This window comes from Puntigrus tetrazona, chromosome 24 (genome assembly GCF_018831695.1).
Source record: "Puntigrus tetrazona isolate hp1 chromosome 24, ASM1883169v1, whole genome shotgun sequence".
Taxonomy (NCBI): domain Eukaryota; kingdom Metazoa; phylum Chordata; class Actinopteri; order Cypriniformes; family Cyprinidae; genus Puntigrus; species Puntigrus tetrazona.
Window position 1 is genome coordinate 13,030,299 of NC_056722.1, and position 20,224 is coordinate 13,050,522.

Genomic DNA, 20,224 nt, shown 5'->3' on the forward strand with positions numbered 1-20,224 from the left:
CTACATAATGAATAAAAACCTGAATTCAAAACATCCCAGTGTCAACAGATCCCACAGACAGGGCACAAAGCATGAGTCGCAAAGGTCTGGGGCTCCTTAGAAGAACCGAATAATTAAAGAAGATTTAATAATCATCATAAGAACTTTCACACTCCGCGATAAACTACTTGAGTGCTAAGTTGTTTAGAAAGGTGTTACGCCATTGGTGCTGCCTTGCTAGTGGGAAAAGTCATAATAAGTCATCGTGTTGAGTCTAGAAGTGTTTACGGTGTCAAAATTAAGCACGTCCGCAGTCATAACATTCACAGGAAGACTGTAACGCCACAAAAACATAAGATAGCCTAGTAGGGAAAACAAACAGCCAAAGCAAAGTCACAATTGACATTAACAGCACTAACTAGGCATGGCGACGTATCGGATTCTGCTCGTGGCATAATTGCCAGACATTTCGGTGCATAATTTTTGCTAATTAGTCACATTAGCAGGCTGGAATACTCAACAAAGCTGGCAGCTTTCAGCCTAGGGATGAACAGATCATGAAATAGACGCGAATTAATACCGACTCACTCTTGACTGACACCATTAACGGAAGCATCATGCCCAGACACCAGTTTCCCTTATTCATTCATGATAAAAGGCGCACGAAACAACAGAGAATGCGAGGTTTACCGCCACATTGTTGTTGACACACTCCTTGATGAAAGATATGAGCTTGTCTGATAAACCCAAGGCCTTCAGCGCAGCATGCATTGATGAATCTATAAAGAACATAATGAAATATAAATCAAGACTGGCTTTGTTTCTAGCCCATGTTGAAATATGTTATCTGCTTTGTCAATTTATGTTTTAAAGATCAAACACTTCAAAACACTTAAAATTGGTCTGTGAGAAATATGGAGCTCACTCAGGAAAGACAACATGTTTCATTTGTTGCAGTCCACGCATTAGTTTATAATGAATAATGCAGCAGCGTAATGTTATAATGCATAATGCAGTAGCTTTATTTTCATTAACCTATTTTTATGAGCATTTTGGAATAGCGCATAAAAAAAATAAAAATAACGCTGGGTGAAAACATCAAGACGTGCATAAATTTAAAAAGTCTGTGCATATTTGAGTAGTATTAACTTTTCATCCCCCAAAAAATAAAATAAAATAAAATGGCCAAAAATACAATGGAAACGCTTTTACCGAATAAATTCCTCCATGCACAGGATAACTTGACAAGCAGGGGACGATCTGGTTGTACTGAAATGCCTGAGCAAGGTCTGTCATACTTCTGTATAATTGTCTTATACCACTCCCGCCTCCGAAAGCAATGACTGCATTTATCGCTCTGCGGCACAAGTAATTTATCTCATAAAGAAAATGATTGTATTCGGTGGCTTTTACTAATATGTTTGGTGGCAGTTTACCAGGAAGTGACGATTTTGTTCACTTTTGACTCATTGGATTGGACGGTGCTTTATTGGCAAATGTTGCAAAAAAAACAAAAAAACAAATTCAATATTCCAGTTTTTAGCATACGTTTAATTCTAATCTTTGGATGTAAACATAGTTAGTGTTAATTTAGCATTGATGATATATCATTACAGATAGTTATTATTTTTAAATTAGACTTTTTCTTATGTTCTGTTATTCTTTTGGGCTCCATTTTTAATAATGATTTATCATTTTCAGTTTTTAAATGAAATTTAGTTTTAGTTAAGTTTACAAAAATTTGAAATGTTACATTAGCAATTAGCTCAAATAAAACTTTAGTTAATGTTTATTTTATTTCATAAAATAAGTATTTTATTTTGATTTTATTGCATAAAAAAGAAAAAGATGGATTCCTTACCTTGCAGAACAATAGTCAGCTGTTCAGCCGCAGATCTCCGCAAAACTAGATCTACCGTTTCCGACGTGAGAATATTGTACAACTTATTTACAGACTCCACCTGTAAAAAAAACAAACCGCCAAAAATAAAGCAGCATTTTTCATCACATGATGTCAATGCCAGTAATGATTCTTCACCAACAACTACTCAATACAACACTAGAGTGCATTATTAACACACAGCTGAGTGAAGGCAGTGATTTACCTTCACATATGACTTGTTTGAATTGCTCAACTTGATGTCCACGTTTTCATTAAGAACATAGAGACTTGGTAAACATGACAGCGTGGAGCTGTCCAGGGTTGGTCTGGCTCCACCGGCGCTGGTCAGGTGTGGTAGCAGATGTTGGACTGCTGTGTTCCTGATACTAAAAGTTGCAAACGGAGGCAAAATATTTATTTGAGAGTTTTTTTAAGCCTGCTCTTCTCTATACAATAAAGTAAATGCTGATTATTTTCTGTGAATAACAACTTTCTTTTCGGTCTCTGTTAAACAGCAGTAAATTGCACGTCAACTGCAATTAAATGAGAACGTATTTCAGTCTTAATTTCTCTTAAACGCAATAAGCTGAGCTTTGTTGACTCCCTTATGTGGAACATTCTTAAATACTGAAGAATTTTCAGAATGACCTCTTTAGTTGTAAAAATATTTTGGTTTGATCTAACTTTATGTCATGTCATTATGTCAAATGCACTAGGAACAACAAATTTAAAATGATGAAGTTGCTATTTAGTGCATTTAAAAATATTTACTTGAATATTAATGTAATATGGAACAACAGTAATCTTAAATTTATAGTAAAGCACTTTTATGTTAGTCAACACATCAAAAAAGCGTAATTCTCTAAATAACAATTCTTATTAAAATATCTTTACGCACATAAAATGTACAGTAAAATATTTCATTTGAGAATACAAAGTGCAATTTTTATAGTGTACTTATGTTAAGAAATTGGCTTTGAAAGTGTATTCTTTAAGTACACATAATAAGTCTTTAATGTCATTATTTATTACCATTACAGTATCTATAAGAACAGATATAAAAAGCACCTTTTTATCTTAAGGTGTCCCTGTTATAGTAAAATTTAAGTACTGAGTAATATTTATTAATTACATGCGTTTACTATATGGTTAGGATTCGTTTCAGGGTTACTTGTAGTAATTATGTATATTTTATTGTAGTAGGTACATATAATGTGTAACAAGGCACTTCCTTTTCACAGGGGGAACGCTATCTAGGACTGCTTTTAAGTGTCCCACATGAAGACCTTGACACTTAAGTTACATATAGCAGCATTAATGTTAAACAAACAATCGCATGCTGTGTTCCACAGAAGAAAATGATATGGATGAGCAAATGATGACGGATTTTTCATTTTTTGCCAATTGCTGCCTTAAGAATTCTTAGATATCCGAAGCGATGTGCACGTTTAACTCACGCTTGATGCTTGGTGAACAAAAGCCGGAGGGCGGCCCTCAGTCTAGCAGTCAGCAAGCACACCTCATCTCCCTTTTCAGCAGATGCTTCACTTATCAGCAGGATACAGTTTCCCAGGGCGTCCTCTGTGCTTGCGTAACTCTAATATACAAAAAAAAAAAAAAAAACACGGACCAGGTTTTAACACGGCCATGGCAGACAATAGACTCTCAAGCTTAAATCCATTTTGGAAAAACAATAAACAACGCACAATGCCATTTCACCACTGCTTTATTGACAGCACAAACCAATTACTCAGAGGCTCCAGCTAAAAAATGAATCAAATGTGTTGACCTTGACAAGATTTATGAATATTCAATTTCAACCCCACCCCACCCGCAGTGGAAGTCGTTCCCAAAAAAAAAAAAAAAAAAAAAAATGAAACATAGCTTTGCTTGTTGAAAAGAACAAAATAACCTTGTTTAAAATAGAATGCGGAGTAACATGGATATTACCATTCAGCCTCGGGCGTCTCGCAAACGCGTTAATATTATATTGGAAATTATTTTTTCAGCCTAGTTTGACGGTTATATTGCGGCTGTGCATTTGTGTGCGTGTGACGGGAGGTGGGGAGAAAGGAAAGAGTGTTTGCACCTGTAATACGGGAATGACCGGGTAAAGTGCCTCATTAAATCTGCTCCAACTTGCAGCTGTCATCATCAATCGTCCCTTCAGCAGATAGAGTAGAATATCCTTGGCAGCAGCGCTCACCTTTGGATCACACATAAAGTTAGTTGATGGCGCTATGATATTGCACTTACAACAAGCTACCTCATCCAAATGCACCAACTGCCACCTGCAGCATTGATACAGGGGCATTTCCAATGTCAATCATTAGCTTAGCATGACCTCAGTAACATATTAAACATGAAGCGTGGATACATTATTTATTAGCGAGCTGTGTATTGGTTGTTCAAACTATTTCTTCTTTGTGCATTACTTTGGGTCTCTCTGGAAACAGGAAGATGAATAATTCACCTCTCTTGCTTGGTCTTGAAGGCCAAACACACTGATCTCATACAGGACACGGGAATGGAGCAAGAAATGCGCTCCGCTACAGATGGATGAGGCAGGTCTGGCCACGTTCTGAACTCCTAAACACTCCTGTAGGGATGAGAGCAGGAAGTTAGGGTGGGATATTACCTTCTACAGAGCTCAGGGGTCACCAACACACTATGTGGAGTGTAATAGAACGGCTAGGCAATGTAATAGAGACTGAAACGCAAACATTATGAAAGGTAACAGCATTTTACTTTCTACAAATGATCGGGTTAGGTGCACAAGTTTCTGACCTGCTCTAAAGAGTGCTTTCGATGATATTTAGTTACATATAGTAAACTTGTAATATTTTAATATATGCGATTTTTGGTACAATTTTATTGGTTCAATTCTTTGAAAGAAGTTTCTTATGATTTTCGTATTTATTTCAGCAGAAATATAGTAAAGCAGTAATGCTGTTTCTCTTTTTCTTTGTAATTCTGTTATCTTTTGTAACACTTATACTTACTGTCACTTTTTATTAAACTGAATTGATCCTTGCTAAATAAAAACATTAGGTTCTTTAAAAATATATATCTTACTGACCCCAAACTATAAAAGTACTTGGCAGTGTGAATGTAATAATATAATTAAATTTGATTATATAAATAAGATTATATAAAATAATGTAATGCTCTCTAACAGCACTTATATAATCAAATATCACAGATTTGAAATTAACAATATATACTGAATATTGCCGAATGTAATAACTGGTGCTGTCAACATTAATCATATCAAAAACAAAAATGTGTGTGTGTGTGCTGTGCATATATATTACGCATATATAAATACAAACACTTGCATGTATACATTTAATAAATATGCAACATTTCTATATTACATTTATTTAATAAATACGTGTAAACATTTTCAAAATATATGCGGTTTGTGTGTGCATTTATATATACATAATAAATATACATATTACACACACACACAAATTATGTCAACAAAACTGCAATTAATCATTTGACAGCACTAGCAGTAAATTTAATTCATAATTGTTTATAATAAATTGTGGTCATTCTTCTTTGAGGTTCAGCACTTTACTACAGAACAGGAAACACTGGACTGCTGGGTGAAGCACTTAAAACCATGTTAGATCGGTTAATGTCCAACTTTGACCACCGATGTAGCTAGTTTGGTTGAAATATTCACGTTTTTAAAACTAGGTGAACTTTTCCCTGTCACTTAACTACTGGAAGTGGCTTAAAATAGGCTCCGTCTCCCAATTTCCACTGCACATCTTGTACCTTCAAAATGCTCAGAGCGCAGGAGTAGGTTTCTGCCTTCACCGGGGACAGAGGATGAGACAAAAGTTTCAGAAATATCTTCTGACTCTCCGACTGCAGGAGCGGGCTTGCTTGTGCAAATTTCCACCTACGAAGAGACACATTTTTTTTTTTAAAGATTTTTATGCGATGACACCTCTTCCGCAGTGCCAGACAAAACAGCAGATGTCAACGATGGTTTTACAGTTTCCATAACTGTGAGCAACTTACAGGTAGGAGCAAACCTGGACGCATTCCTTCACCACCGGTAGGTGCTGATGGTACGGAAAAGCATCTATTCCTTGGTCAGCGAGCTCCAGAAGCTCGTGCCAATTCTTATCGCCCTGTTAAGAAACATTTCACTTAAATCGATTTTACTTAAAATTCTTAATTAGTTATACAGAAAATAAAAGCACACAGGTATGACGAGCATGGGCAGTGAGATCTTTGTACTATGACGATGAGAGAACCAGATTCAATACTTTTTTGTTCCCAAAGAAAACAAAAATAATGCTAAAAATAAAAAATAAATAATTCTGTTCATTTGTGTGTCAATCTTCGACATGCATTAACAATAGTATAACACATGCGAGTGCATCTTAAAGAGAGAAGACACAGCTTATCAGACTTCCACTTTAGAATGCACATGTTTTTTTGTCTTCTCTGCGCACAAAACTATTCTTGCAGATTCATAAAATTAAGGTTGAACCACTGATCTCCCATAGACTAATGTAAAGGTGTCTTTACTACCTTTCTGGGACTTGAATGTGTCAGTTGTGTTGCTGTCTATGCAGGATCAAAAAGCTAATTTGTGTTACGAAGATGAGCTTTAAAATGAGCTTTCTGTCTTTGAAATGACCTGAGGGGAAAATAATGGCAAAATGTTCTTTTTTGAGCAACCTATCCCTTTAAATTATTTAGCACACAGAGAATATCAAACACTAAGGAAACTTTTAGCCACCATTGGATTCCATTGCTGGACCTCACAAGACTAGAAATGATTGTCAAAATTTACTTAGTGTACATTTTCATTGTTCATTCTCATTTTACCTGTTTTTACATTTTAGTTAGGTTTTTTCCTAATGTATTTTTAATCTATTTTTAATTTACCTTATTTAGACAACAGTGTATGATGCAAACTATAACAAAATAAAATAACTATTAGCTTATCAACCAGAATTTTAATCATTTCAATTCAGTGAATCCAGTGAAAGGAATTTATTCTTTATTGCATCAGCAATCTTAAATGTATTTATTTTTGGTATCTTCCTAACATTTATTTAGATAACAGTATTTAACACAAGCTATAACATTATATTAAATTTATCGGCTTATCTGTATCAACCGGAAATTCAATATCACTGGACGCCTCCGCTAGAAAGTACGTATTTTTCTAGTACATTTCCTTAGTTATTCGGTCTTTAAAGTTTCCAATCATTACCTCAGACTGTGCATCCTTTAAAAAAGTGCACGTAGCCTCCATGCAGTGAGAAACGCGGGATACTCTACGATACAGGCTGTATCTTTCAAAGCAAGCCTGTTCTAGGTACGCCACGGCAGACTCATGGATGAGAGGGTACGCCACACTGAAGGATGAATCGAGACACACGAGGAAAATGGCAGCCACTGTACTTTCCGGAAGGTTGTCTCCAGCCTGTTTGTAAAGACATCATACATAAGGTAAAAAAAAACACACATATGTACAATAAACAAGCACACACTAATGAATTTGTCTGTAATTACATGCTGTCCTTAGGTCTATGGCTTAAACTGAACAATTGACCCTTTCACAGCAACTTCTGGTGTGTTTCACACTCTCATTTGTTTTAATAATGACCATGAAGGACACGGCCATATGTCCATTCAGCGATGGTGGCACGGCTTATTAATGTCTAAGAATGGAACAGCCATATGCTCGCTCACCTTCTCCACAGGTAACAAGGTTTGCAGGAGACGCATTGTGAAAATGGCAGTGCCTGTGAAGACCATTCGGTGGTGGATCAGAGACGATTCTGGTTGTTCAGAGGAAGTCATGCCATGGTGGTAGCATATAACATCTCCCAACGTCTCTATACATGCCTGTAATTTCTCTCTCTTTCACAAAAAAAACAAACAAAAAAAAAACATAAGTACTGAGAGACTCACTGATCTCATGCCATTTTATTGCCAGCAGGGGGCAGCAAGAGTCCTGTGCATTTCAAAGAAAGTTTTCAGATGACAGCAGTTTTTCAAAATAAAACGCCATGAGCATGCATTAAAGATCAATGAAGGGAGAGAGGCATGCCGTGAAATATACATAATCATATGCGACGGGGAACGTTCTCATAGGTGTGCGCACACACTAAGCACAATGGGTTCGTTTAAAAAGATTTCTACGGGCAATGAGCATCATTGGACGAGACAAATTTGTAAATCAGCGTGATGCGACCTACATAATCCTTGTTATGAGTATAATGCCATGTACTGATGTAATTTTATGTTAAATACTCATAAGCTGAATGAAAAAAAGCAAACTAATATAATGATAATGGTAAAACTTTCCAATAAGGTTGTGAATGTTAACATTTTGTGAATATCTATATGTTAACATTGGTTTATGCATTATAAACTAACATGAATTTGAACGATGTTCTTTTATATTGTAAAAGGCAATGTAATATAATGCAATATAATAATATAATGTAATTATACCTTAATGTTAGCATATATGCTCATTGGGTAACACTGACCCAAGAGATATTGCATCTCAATGGAACCATCTTGGATAAATAAATAAAAAATAAAAAAAAGTAATATTTTATCAATGTGGCTCATTACACTAACACTAGTTGATGAATAAGGTATCATAAACTAATATAAACAGCAATTAAACAGAATTTATTAATCTAGGTTAACTTAAAAATGTAGTATTTTTTATTATTAATGTTCATTCATAATACATTAATGCATGTTAATTTATACAACCTGAAATGTATTAAAGCACTAACGTTAAGCAATATTATTAAATTCTCTAAAAGTAAGTTCATTCTTATATAACATGAGCTGCTTTATTATTAATGCTATAGTATACTGCCATACTGAAACAGGTTCTAGCTTAAAATAAACTTTAAAGTCTTACTGTATTTTACTAAACCAATACAAATATTTTAGATGGAAATAGCAGATGTATTAAGTTGTCAAGAGCAAACAGGGACTTCTAAGCGGTAAAACTGCCCTAAAAACAACGGTCGTGCCATGGCTTATTTGTGCTGATAGCTTAACATTCTACAATGACCATCTGTCCCTCAGAGTAAGTGGAGTGGGTGAGAGGGAGCAGCGACAGGTGTGTGTTTGTATGCACTAATGCAGACATCAGCCTCATGGCTAAGGATCTGCACCGTGGAGGAGGGTTATTGAAGACACTTGCCAGCTCTGTCGCAGTCAGGCTGTGCTCGTCCCACACCTCGGGGGCTACGCTGTCTCCCAGCAGCCCCTGTGCCTCTGCCAGCAGCTCTAGCACCCGTTGGAAAACCTTCAGGCTCTCTAAGAGGGCGGGGGATTCGAAAAAAAAAAAGAAGGGAATATGATGAGCGAGGGAAGCATACGCGTGAGGGGATCGGCAGCAGCTGCAGCCGCGTTTGAAACAGGAAAGAGGGTTTAAGAGGACTCTCACCTGTCCTGATGAGAGGGAGAGCGTGCTCCACGGCTGCCACGGCGAATCTAGCCAGGCTCCACTGCTGCAGCTGCAGCTCCAGCGAGTCCTCCGCTTCCATCTCTGGAGGGAGCTCCGGGTGGGGCTGCGGGAGGGGAGACTGTCGGGCTGGCCTGGGGGGAGCCCCTCTCTGACTACTGCTACCGCTGCACCACACAAATCAAAAAGAATTCTTAATTGCCAAAGACATGAATGGTTGCGAGCAACATTTTAAAAAAAATGAAAGGATTTTTCAAAAGGCGGTGACGAATACTTTCGCTAAATTTAGTTCTCATCTTTTCCAACATACACCTAAATTTAGTAATTATAGCCTTTAAAGGCCATACAGTATTTCACACTTTGTAGTTTTATTTATTTTAGAATTCTAAGTCAAATGTTTGGAGTGAACATACTTGTTTTATGGTTGCATTAATCTATTTTTTAAAATAAGACAATATTGTGAAACACTATTACAATTTTAAAGAAATCATTTTTTTTATTTTAATATTTTAAAATGTACTTTTATTAAATAATTTTAAGTGAAATGTTTGGGGTGAAAAAAAAAAAGAGTTTAATACTGTGAAATATTATTATTAAATTTTTATTTTAGCTTATTTTAAAGTGTAATCTATTCCTGTGAGGCCAAAGCAAAATTTTCAGTAGACATTACTCAAGTCTTCAGTGTCAGATAATCCTGTAGAAGTCATTTTAATATGCTGATTTGGTGCTCGAGAAACATGCTTTGTTTGCAATTATTTAATATTCATGTTTTTTAACAATGTAAAATTCTTTACTCTTAATAAATTTAATGCATACTTGCTGCATAAAAAATTCTGTACCTTCATGATTTGTATATGTAAATTACCTCTGGACAAGGTTTTTATGAATAAAAAAATAATAATAAAAATAAATATTTACTTGCAAATTGTACAAAGAGAAATGTTTAATGAATTTATAGTTTTACAGCTTATCATCTAATAAAAAATAAATAAGGAAAATACTGTGTTCTATTTAATTTAATTATTAAAGCTAGAGAATAAAGCACCTAGAAGAAGCAGCATCTCCATCCTGGCCATCCCCACGTACTCGCTGACCTGGTCTGCCCACCACAGAGGGTCTGGGGGAGATTTCCTCTGGAGAAGAGACTCCCGAGCGTTGGGTAACCCTCACCTCTTGAGGGTAGGAGATAGACGAGTTCTGCGAAACAGGGTCTAAAGGGGTGAAATGAGACGATGGATATTAATTCAGCATTTATAAAAATCTCATTTAGAACAGGATCTAAACAATAAATATTTAAAAGTTAAAATGGGTTAAAATGTTTTTTAAAAGAAATTAATACCTTTGTTTAGCAAAACAAAAACAACCCAGGCATGCATTCCAAAAAAATGTATGGTATAGAGTTTAGAGTATAGTATGTATAGCGTTTTCACAAACATATTAAACAACATTGATAATTATAATAATTTGTAACACTAAATATTAGAATAATTTCCAATGGTAAATGAGCAAATGACATTGTGAAAAATACATCTCAACATAGGTGTTTTACTGTATAACAGAAGACTTTTTTTAACCCAATCTGACCCAAAACCGATGCAACTGACATTAAAGGGATAGCTCACCCAAAATATAGAATTCTGTCATTAATTACTCACCCTGACGTCGTTTCAAACCTGTTAGACCTTCATTCATCTTCAGAACACAAATAAAAAAATGTTATGCATTCAGAGAGCTCTCTCATCCTCCAATAGACAGCAAAGGATCCTTACATGAAACAAGGCTCAGAAACCTAGCAAGGAGATTGTTAAAATAATCCACGTGACATCAGTGGTTGTAAACAAGGACTGCTGTTCCGTGTCAGCAGCACCTATGCAAATATGCCGTTTACCTTGTTTACACTTTGATCTGAACGTAAACAACGTATGCGCACACATACGTTGCGTACATTGTGTATGTATGTGATACTCTCCAAAATGGAGGAGACTTATCGTTGAATAAAGTTTTTTTTTCGTATTTCTCGTATTCTCATGGCTTTGTAAATGTATGGTTGAACCACTGGTGTCACTTGGATCCTTTGTTAGGATCCTTGCTTTCCATGAGAGGGACAGAGAGCTCTCGGTATGCATCAAAAAAAAAACATCTTCATTTGTTTTCGGAAGATGAACGAGGAATGGAGGGTAAGACAGAATTTTAGTTTTTGGATGACCTATCCCTTTAGTACTTAATAAGCCAATGCGCTATGCATGTAAACTAAAAATAAATATTCCGACTTTAAGAATGCTGTGAAAATCTAAAAAAAGACATAGCATAAGTGAACCTCCACGGAGGCAGTTAACATATTTATAATAGATGGTGTTTGGTACCTTGCTTGGCTGAGCAGAAGCTTGGATCTCTGTAGAAACGTAGGCGGCTCCTCAAGTTCCTGCAAAGCTGTTCTAGACAGGCCAATGCCTGAAACGTCAGGTAGCTGACATCGCCATCAACATTCAGACCGAGAAGTGACAGCAGACTCTAGAGGGCAAAACAGCAATATATGAAAACAGAAGTTGATGTTGTCTTGTAAACCTGCAAGAACATGTTTCGAATTGTTATAACATTACACCCCAACCGCCCTGATCCGAAACCTGCAAGTGTTTAAAGAGACCTGATTGTACATTCAATTAGGCACTAAATAAAAGGCCACCAGATACTGACTTTTAACTTGTGTAATTTGTACCAATTTATAACGCACCACCCCTCCAGTGATACCAAAGCAATGTCAATGGATCAGGCTGATTCAATAAACATAATTGAACTGATCACTCCAGAGTCAGAACCAGTGGCAACTTCGATATTTAAACAATTATACAAAAGACCAAGAGCATTACAAACAAGAGACAATGCCTCCAAAACAATTCAAACTCTTTATACTATAGCGCAACGAAATAAATCATTTTCACAGAGGCTATTGAGACTGCATATCTTAGAAAGAGGATCTTGCCAACACATTTCTGACAGAAATGCAGCAATGCTTGTCGCTCTGTTTTAAATGCTTGTACTAAAATGGCTAGTGTCAGCTTGCCAGATAATCACCACGGTGCAGCCCTAGACATAAGACACGATTTGCCGCTGTCATTCCAATACTTTCCGGACTTGAATGCATTGTACAGCCAATCAGATTCCGTGGCATTCAATTATAGAACGGAACGGGGTTTACAGAGCCCACTGTATCACTTTCATCACCGTCACTCAACTTATGAAGCTCCCATCAGGAGTTAAAACAACCGACAGAAATGAAATTTAAATCTTACTTGAACTGTACTTGGCCTCTGCAGGAATATTTCGGCGGGGAAGTCTTGCATGATGACGTCACGAAGCAGCTCGCAGGTGGTTCGTACTAAATTGTGATTGTCGCATCTGAGTGAACTAAAGATTGAACAAGCGACGGGTCACTTCGGGCAATAAGATATATATATTAGACGGCAAATGTGGTAAAATGACACCAAGCAGAGGGTACAAACACCTTTCATTTGACGACAGTATATGTCGATCGGTGGTGTTCAAAGACAGCCATGGAAAAACTGAGAATTTCAAGCATCTCACAGAAGTACTAACTGCAGGGTGAAGAAATGAAAGAGTCAGTCTCAAGACGTTTAAAAAAAAGGCAACGATTTCAAAAATATGGGAATATGTTAATTCTGTCAATAGTTTAGGAACAACATGAGGGTGAATGTTTTTTTTTTGGGGTGAAATACCGTACTTCAAGCCTGTTAATCATGTATAATGTGCACATGTTTTAATGACAAACTAAAACATTTGGTTTCTGAAATATGTTGAACACAACTGTTCTTAAAGATGCATAAATATGTCAGCGAAACTGTAGAACTTGATAACAGATTAGATTCTGACACAATCCTAAGAACGATTTGGCAGTTTTAGAAGCATCAGTTCAAATGGTTGAAAATGACAAATGAAAAATACATTTTAAATGTTTGGCGTTAGTAAGATTTATTTAGAAAATTGATAATACTTTTCTTCAGTAAGGTTGCATTCAATCATTATTTATTGCATGTATTTAATAAGGATGTATGAAATAAGGCTGCTTTTTCCATATATAAAAATTGTATATAAATCTTTTTGACGGAAATAAAAAAATGGATGAACTGCTAAAATGTTATTAAAGTATTTTTTTCATAAGAATATCTTTCATTGGTATGCAAATCTGCCCAACCTTTCCAGAAAAAAAACCCCAAAAAACACTTCCTGAAAATTCTTATCAGTGTTGATATTAGGTTATTTAACACGTAAATTTCACAGTGGTCCATGTTACAAACTTAATGAGTTTAGGTTCTCTCTGAAAGTTAGTTAACAAAAAGTAATTTGATGTTGATGTCACCTACAAGATACTCTGGGGGCGGGAGCATCTGTCTGCTTGGGTTTACTGCACTGGAAATATCCCCTAGCCGACGAGTCGTCTTCTGAGAACACAAAAGCAGCTGCAGTTGAAAAGCGAATCAGGCCCAGCACTTTCATGCTCTCCTCTGCCTTGAATCAGACAGTCTACTCATGTTCATTCCGGAGCCGCTGTCAGACAGCTATTCAAACAGGACTATGTGGCAACCTTGACATTGGTTATAATGACATCGATATCTACGGTAATCTGCAGAACAGAAAGATATAAAAATCAATGTAATGTTTTTATACCTGTCTGCGGCGAGGGAACAGAGTGTGGCTCGTAGGAGGTTGTGGGCGGACAACCAGGCAGGGCCTCTGGGAGGCGGAAGAGCTGATCGAAGATGCCGTCTACGACTGTTCGGAGGCGAGGATCCACATTAGGCGAGAGCTGTGTTAGGAATTCGACAGCCCCTACCTCCCGTAGCATTTGGGCTCCGGTTGGGTGCTTTGACACGGAACGGAAACCAAAATTAGATACTACTCAAAACATGCCACCCAGTAGAATAATCTGCCTGGATCTTCCCGCGGATGCCGCTGACATCCACTTGCACTTTTTTTTCCCTTCGTGATCTGATTGGTAATGAACAGTGCCACTGCAGTGAGGCCCATTAAAACATCACTTCCTGTCATTGAGAACATCTCACTAAATGCAGCCTGGCGATGTAAAGACACTCTCATCACTTTGCATAGCTCCTGTGCATTATAATTACCTTGGACAGCGTGCCGATCAACTCCAGAACGTCCTCCTGCATAGGAACCTCCGGGAAATTAAACCACTCCAGAAGGAAGACAAACAGCATCCTTTCTTGGACCAGATCGGGAATGGCGATGAGAGCATGATCAAGTTTGCTTCTGATGTTTTTAAGAGCCCGAACTCTGATTTCCACTAAGGAGTGTCCTTATGGAGAAAAATAATGACGTATGAATACAGGATAATGCTTTACACTCCGCACTGCAAAAATAGATTTTCTTACTGTGTACTTTTGTATATTTTTTTAATATATTTCAAAAATGTAAACTTTGGGAAAGTTTACCCAAAAATTTCAATTTGGCCATCATTCACCTTCCACTTGTCTTTTTTTTTGTTGTTGTTGTTTTAATTCTGGTAACCAATCAGTTAACAATAGCCACTGATTTCCCATTGTATTTTTTTTTTTTCATACTGTGGAAGCCAACCGTTATCTTTGGTACAGTTGATAATTTAAAATATCTTATTTTGTGCTATTGATACGTTAAATACATACAGATTTGAAACAATTTGAAGGTGAACAGAATGTTCTTTTTTGGTGGGTGAAATACCCTTTTAAATCAAGATAAATTTGCTTAAGAAGCAAAATTACTTAACATATAAGGCCTTGTTTTCTTCAACAAAAAAAAATTAATTTAAAGATTTTTGGTTTAAAACAAGACAAAATAATATGTGCAATAATCTGACATTTATCTATCATAGTACATCATTACTCTTATTTTTTATACTATTTCTATTGTATTTTAATCAATAACACACCTGTACATACAATTTATTACTATTATTCTATTTATTTTATTTACTTATCTGTGTGTGTTGTTGTTGTCTCTTTGTACTGGAAGACATGACACTAAAACAAACTCCTCGCATGTGCAAACATACCTGGCAACACTTTTCTTAGAAACTTTTCTCAGAAAACAAGACTTAATCTCATAAGTCATCGTGCGATACAAGCAAATGTACGATTCAATGATGTTTAGATATCTGTACAGTAAAACAACACAAAACTACTAAGCAAGAAATTGACATTTGCAGCGTATGTAAAGCAGACGGACGCATTTTCCCGATACTGTAAGTTTACAAAACAGTTACTAAACTTAACTAGCAACTAAACTAATGTTAAATACAACAAAGAAGACTTTGACAGGTCCTTTGTGAGAGAGCTGCCGTGAAAACGCACGCGCGACAACGTTATATTAGCCTTCGCGTGACTTTAGCAACTATTTTGGCAAGACCCAATAACAATATTAGCACGACTGGTACGCATACGCGTTTATGCAGCATAACAGTCGACTGATGAAAACATAACGTTACATCTTCACTTCTGTTTAGCTAATCAGGCTACTTCAGCATCCGCAGTTTGTTGTTTATCGCCCCAAAAGCCGACTGTCTGTCTTACAAAGCGTCTTACCGATCTTTTTTACGAGTGATGATAACTCCATAATTGTTTATCTCGCAGGTGGAAAACAAAACGGGCTGCATTTGCTGTAGATCAACGGCGGTTTTCAGTTAAACGTCACATCCTCGTCGCGGGTCTGTTTTCAACTGGCGCGCCACTGTCAGGCACTTCCGGTATATGTCAGACGAGTGTGTGTGAGAGCTTTGTTTGGGCTTTACAGCAGCTAGAAACGACTATATATTTTGCAAAAGAGAATATAAATCAGTAATTGTATTGTGTAGATACATCATTTATCTGAACATGTACATATACGAAAATGTACATAAAGGTTTTTTTTCTGTATAAAAGTTTTAGATGACTAAATAATCGCTCTCTGTTACTAAAACTTGTGTTCCACGGTTTAAAACAAAAGTCTCAGAGGTTTAAAAAGAAGGGTGGGAGAGTAACGTTAGCTTAGTTTTGTGTTAAAGTTTGCATTTCATGTTATAAAACAGTGTGTAACGTTTCTATTAAGTTTCGCGTTTCTCAATTTCGTGCTGTGAAAAAGTCAGTAGACACCGAAGAGTATCATAGCCTATTTGTTGAATGTGCATGTTGATCTTTTAGAGGACTTGAGATGACCTACGAGGTATCTTTTATTGATTTCCTGGGTGGCATTTGTATTGTGATTCTCTTCGCTTGCTGGAAATGTCAGTGTTCATTACAACACTGATACCTTTATAAACCGCACTGTTTGCGCATAGTAAAAAATATATATGATACACTCACATAAATAAAGGCACAAAAGCTGACACTGGGTGGGGGGATAGACAAAATGGATAAAAGGAATACATTTTAGTACCTAAAAGGTACACGTTAGTACCTAAAATGGAAATATTTTAACCTAAAAGGTACAAAATGTAGGTACCGTCCCAGTGACAGCTTTTGTACCTTTATTTCTAAAAGTGTACAGTGAAATAAGTATTTTCCAAACATCGGTGTACTTTAGGCAACTTTCTAGAAACCTCAAAAATAGTATTTTATAGCTGTATAGAAATATAATAATGGTGTGCAAAGACTGTACAGCTTCATATGATTTTACAGGATATATTTATTTGGTGACTAAGATTTTCACACTCTGGACGGTGACATATGACAACACAGTAGGATGCTCAAAAGTGATAATTAAAAGACTTCTAGGTTTTGATAGATGGCTCAGCAGGCACACATTTTTACTTGAAAATAGTCTATGGATTATAAGTGGTAGGTGACAGAGGACAAAGCTGTGATATTGTATGATTTTAGAAAGCTGTAATATTAAAATTAATGCTGCACATATAGTATTTTTTCATTAAAAGACATGAACTATGGTACTTTAATCACTAAAAATAAATCCATTGTATGTTTGTTACGACATGTTTGTTACGACATGTTTATTACGACATGTTTATTACTTTTTTTGGTTGTTCTTCATAAATATCCCAAGACCTTCATCATCATGTGTGTTTTCTTATTAATAACAATCTTGAATCAATAACAGCACATGAACCTTAAAACACCAGCCTGCAATCCACAAAGCCTGATTATATAACATTTTGGGCTTATTTTATAGGACAGGTCTTCTGGATAGCATCGGATGAGTTTTTCACCTCTCTTTCATCCGTTTTTATATCAGAACTAAAGGCCTGTATGTGACGGATGAAATATGATTTAAACACCTAAACGTTCACCATGTGCTCACTGTGATAGACCCTGCTGGTAATCAGCCTAGATCTGAGATCAGTCATTCAAAGCATTCCAGCCTGAGGAAACAGACTGCACCTTCAGATGAATGTGTCCTGGGTTCGGTATGATTCATCACCTCTTCTGGTACACCGAAGCCTCACTGTCCAAATCACTCTATTTGTCTAAAAAACCCCCAGCGCTGTGGTCTCCTCCCTGAGCGGTCTGACCGGTTGATATGACTCTCAGCACATCCCTGACCTGAAGACCTTTGGACTGATTTCCCTGTTTTATTTTCCACATGGCTGTCTCTTTCTGATATGCGAACCTGTGATACGGAGAGGATCGCTCTGCGTCTTTTCCCACTGTGAGATAAAGTGCTTGGCTGATGAACCAAATCTATCGCCCCGGCTTGCACCCATGCTCCTGCCCGGACTCATCATGAATATTCCGCACTAAGAATCCAATATGGAACATAACCCAAACGCATTTGATATCGCAAAGACCAGGTAGATGCTCCGGTTTCTTATTTCGGTTATTTTGAAACTCTTTAAACTTTGTATATGACAGCGAGGCCGGTTTTGCTTTGTTCAAATCATAGTGAAATTGGACGTTTCATATTTTTTCATGGAATTTTATGAGATTTGTTCTTAATGATTTGTCTGTGTACATCATTATTTTATTTTATTCAACAACATTAACTTGCTCTCACAACACCATCTATCTTCTGCTCTGACTCAACGGTGGAACAATTACTTCTTCCCTCCAGCATCCTGTCACTCACAACAATCAGCAAATAACAATCCAGATTGAACATAATCAATATAGAGCGGTGTAGGTATGATGTCAGAGCCAGGAAGACTGCTTCACCTCTGATTCCTTCAAGATTTTCCTATGGGGTTTTTAAATTTATGACTAAAAGCATAACTGGTAAGCATAACTTAAAAATACTTTAACCATTACACAATAGAGAAGAAAAAAATACTATCCATTTGTTTGTTTGTAATTAATGGCACAACACGTTTAGTTAAGAATTTTAGGCTAATAAAAAACTACGTGCGCATGAGATTATATAACAGCTTTGTTTTACTCAAATTACAATTTTGTTTTCATAAAATAAAATGAAATGCCTAAATGGCTAAAATCATTGCAATTAGAGACATAATAATAATCATAAATAATATCCAGCATAATATGAATCTAAAAACATTTCTAGTGTGGCAAAAAAAAACACACACACAAATATTAGTGTGGCATCAATGAAGTGTGGCAAAAAAATTAATAAATAAAATAAAAATTCTAAATTAATTAAAAACACAAACGCTTCTAGTTCGGCATCCATAAAGAGAGGCAAAAATGCTGCAAATATATGTAAAGGGCTGAAGTAAAAACAGAAAGTGACATAACATGCCTCCTTCTTTTACAACGCATACTTTAACATTACACAACCAGGCCATCATCATTACATAATGACGCTAATTCAAACTGTTTGCACAACATCCTGAGCTCTTCACAGCACATTTACACCCAAATGACCCAAAAAGCATAAACTCAGTTTAAAGACAGTCAGCAAAGCACGTTTCACATGCTTAAGTAAATATCAATGTTGTTTTCTTCGCATACGTTAATTGCATTCAGCTCGAGTCGTGTATGGCTGACTCATTATATTCAGTGTGGCTCCAGCTGTTTCAGGTGTAATTAATGCAAACTCTCTCAGACCCTTTAAGGACTCTCCGTGTGGAGCGAGCAGAGGTTTTGAAGGACTAGCTCGCGGATCGCCTTTCCTGCATGCTAATGCATCCAGAGCGTGCACTTGTTGACTCGAAAGGAAAAGAGGGCATACGCTAAAGAGGTAAACATGATCAATTCAATAAATGACCCCCGACCGGAGATAGCAAGAGCCGCTCTAGCCAAGTAATCTCAGACAACAAAAACCCAAGTGGTCCCACCGGTACCATCACTGTCTGACATGTCTGTAATACACGTCTTCCGCTCCACTGCAAGTGTTGAAGATATTAGGGTGGGCACCGAGGGACCTCTGACAACCGCCCCCCTAGCGAAAACAGTCAAGCTGAAGGACTAAATCAATGTGAGAGATGCTGCAGACATATTGAGCAAATAATTTCTGGCTCATGCAGCTTTCATACAAAATAGGAAGAACCATGAGATATGACAAATGATAATCTCTCGCTTTAAAAGACCGGAAAAGCATGCGATGTAAAGAAGCCCTGTTTATCTTTATATAATCTTTATATATAAAGATTCCGGTTTGTCTTCTGATACCCCTTTATAAGCATGACTGTGCTCTTTTAACGAATCGGGTCCTCTCCTCCTCTCTGGATATAATGTGGTTCAGCTTGATAAGCTCTAATAGGGGCATGTAATTAGACTCTTTGCATAGAGGCTGTCTCTGCACAAAGAGCTCTGGCAGGTTCACTACTGCATTTTATTAACTTGACAGTTTAACTCTAAGGGTGGAAAAAAAAACACAAAAAAAAAACACAGCATCTCAGAGTAAGGCTCAAATTAGCCCAACAGCAGTAAACACAATTACCCACTTTAAAACAATACTGACACTAATTAGGCCACCAATGAATTACTTTA

The 20,224-nt window shown here is 36.7% G+C and overlaps 1 protein-coding gene across 3 annotated transcripts in view; it reads right to left on the reverse strand.

The window, feature by feature from the left end:
• The window catches only part of rttn (rotatin), a 45,937-nt gene extending 29,870 nt beyond the window's left edge, over positions 1–16,067 (reverse strand). For all 3 annotated transcript variants that reach the window (XM_043226548.1, XM_043226547.1, XM_043226546.1), the window contains exons 1-20: positions 15,932–16,067; positions 14,483–14,670; positions 14,022–14,217; positions 13,718–13,795; positions 12,841–12,931; positions 12,629–12,743; positions 11,702–11,849; positions 10,384–10,549; positions 9,321–9,505; positions 9,075–9,190; positions 7,592–7,762; positions 7,110–7,322; positions 5,900–6,012; positions 5,651–5,777; positions 4,335–4,460; positions 3,951–4,067; positions 3,319–3,458; positions 2,085–2,247; positions 1,841–1,940; positions 670–758 (exon numbers count right to left, since the gene is read on the reverse strand). In XM_043226548.1, coding sequence (XP_043082483.1) covers positions 670–758; positions 1,841–1,940; positions 2,085–2,247; positions 3,319–3,458; positions 3,951–4,067; positions 4,335–4,460; positions 5,651–5,777; positions 5,900–6,012; positions 7,110–7,322; positions 7,592–7,762; positions 9,075–9,190; positions 9,321–9,505; positions 10,384–10,549; positions 11,702–11,849; positions 12,629–12,743; positions 12,841–12,931; positions 13,718–13,795; positions 14,022–14,217; positions 14,483–14,670; positions 15,932–15,962 — 2,673 coding nt within the window. In that variant the 5' untranslated portion in view covers positions 15,963–16,067. The remainder of the gene's footprint in view (positions 1–669; positions 759–1,840; positions 1,941–2,084; positions 2,248–3,318; positions 3,459–3,950; positions 4,068–4,334; positions 4,461–5,650; positions 5,778–5,899; positions 6,013–7,109; positions 7,323–7,591; positions 7,763–9,074; positions 9,191–9,320; positions 9,506–10,383; positions 10,550–11,701; positions 11,850–12,628; positions 12,744–12,840; positions 12,932–13,717; positions 13,796–14,021; positions 14,218–14,482; positions 14,671–15,931) is intronic.
• Between the last annotated feature and the right edge of the window lie 4,157 nt (positions 16,068–20,224).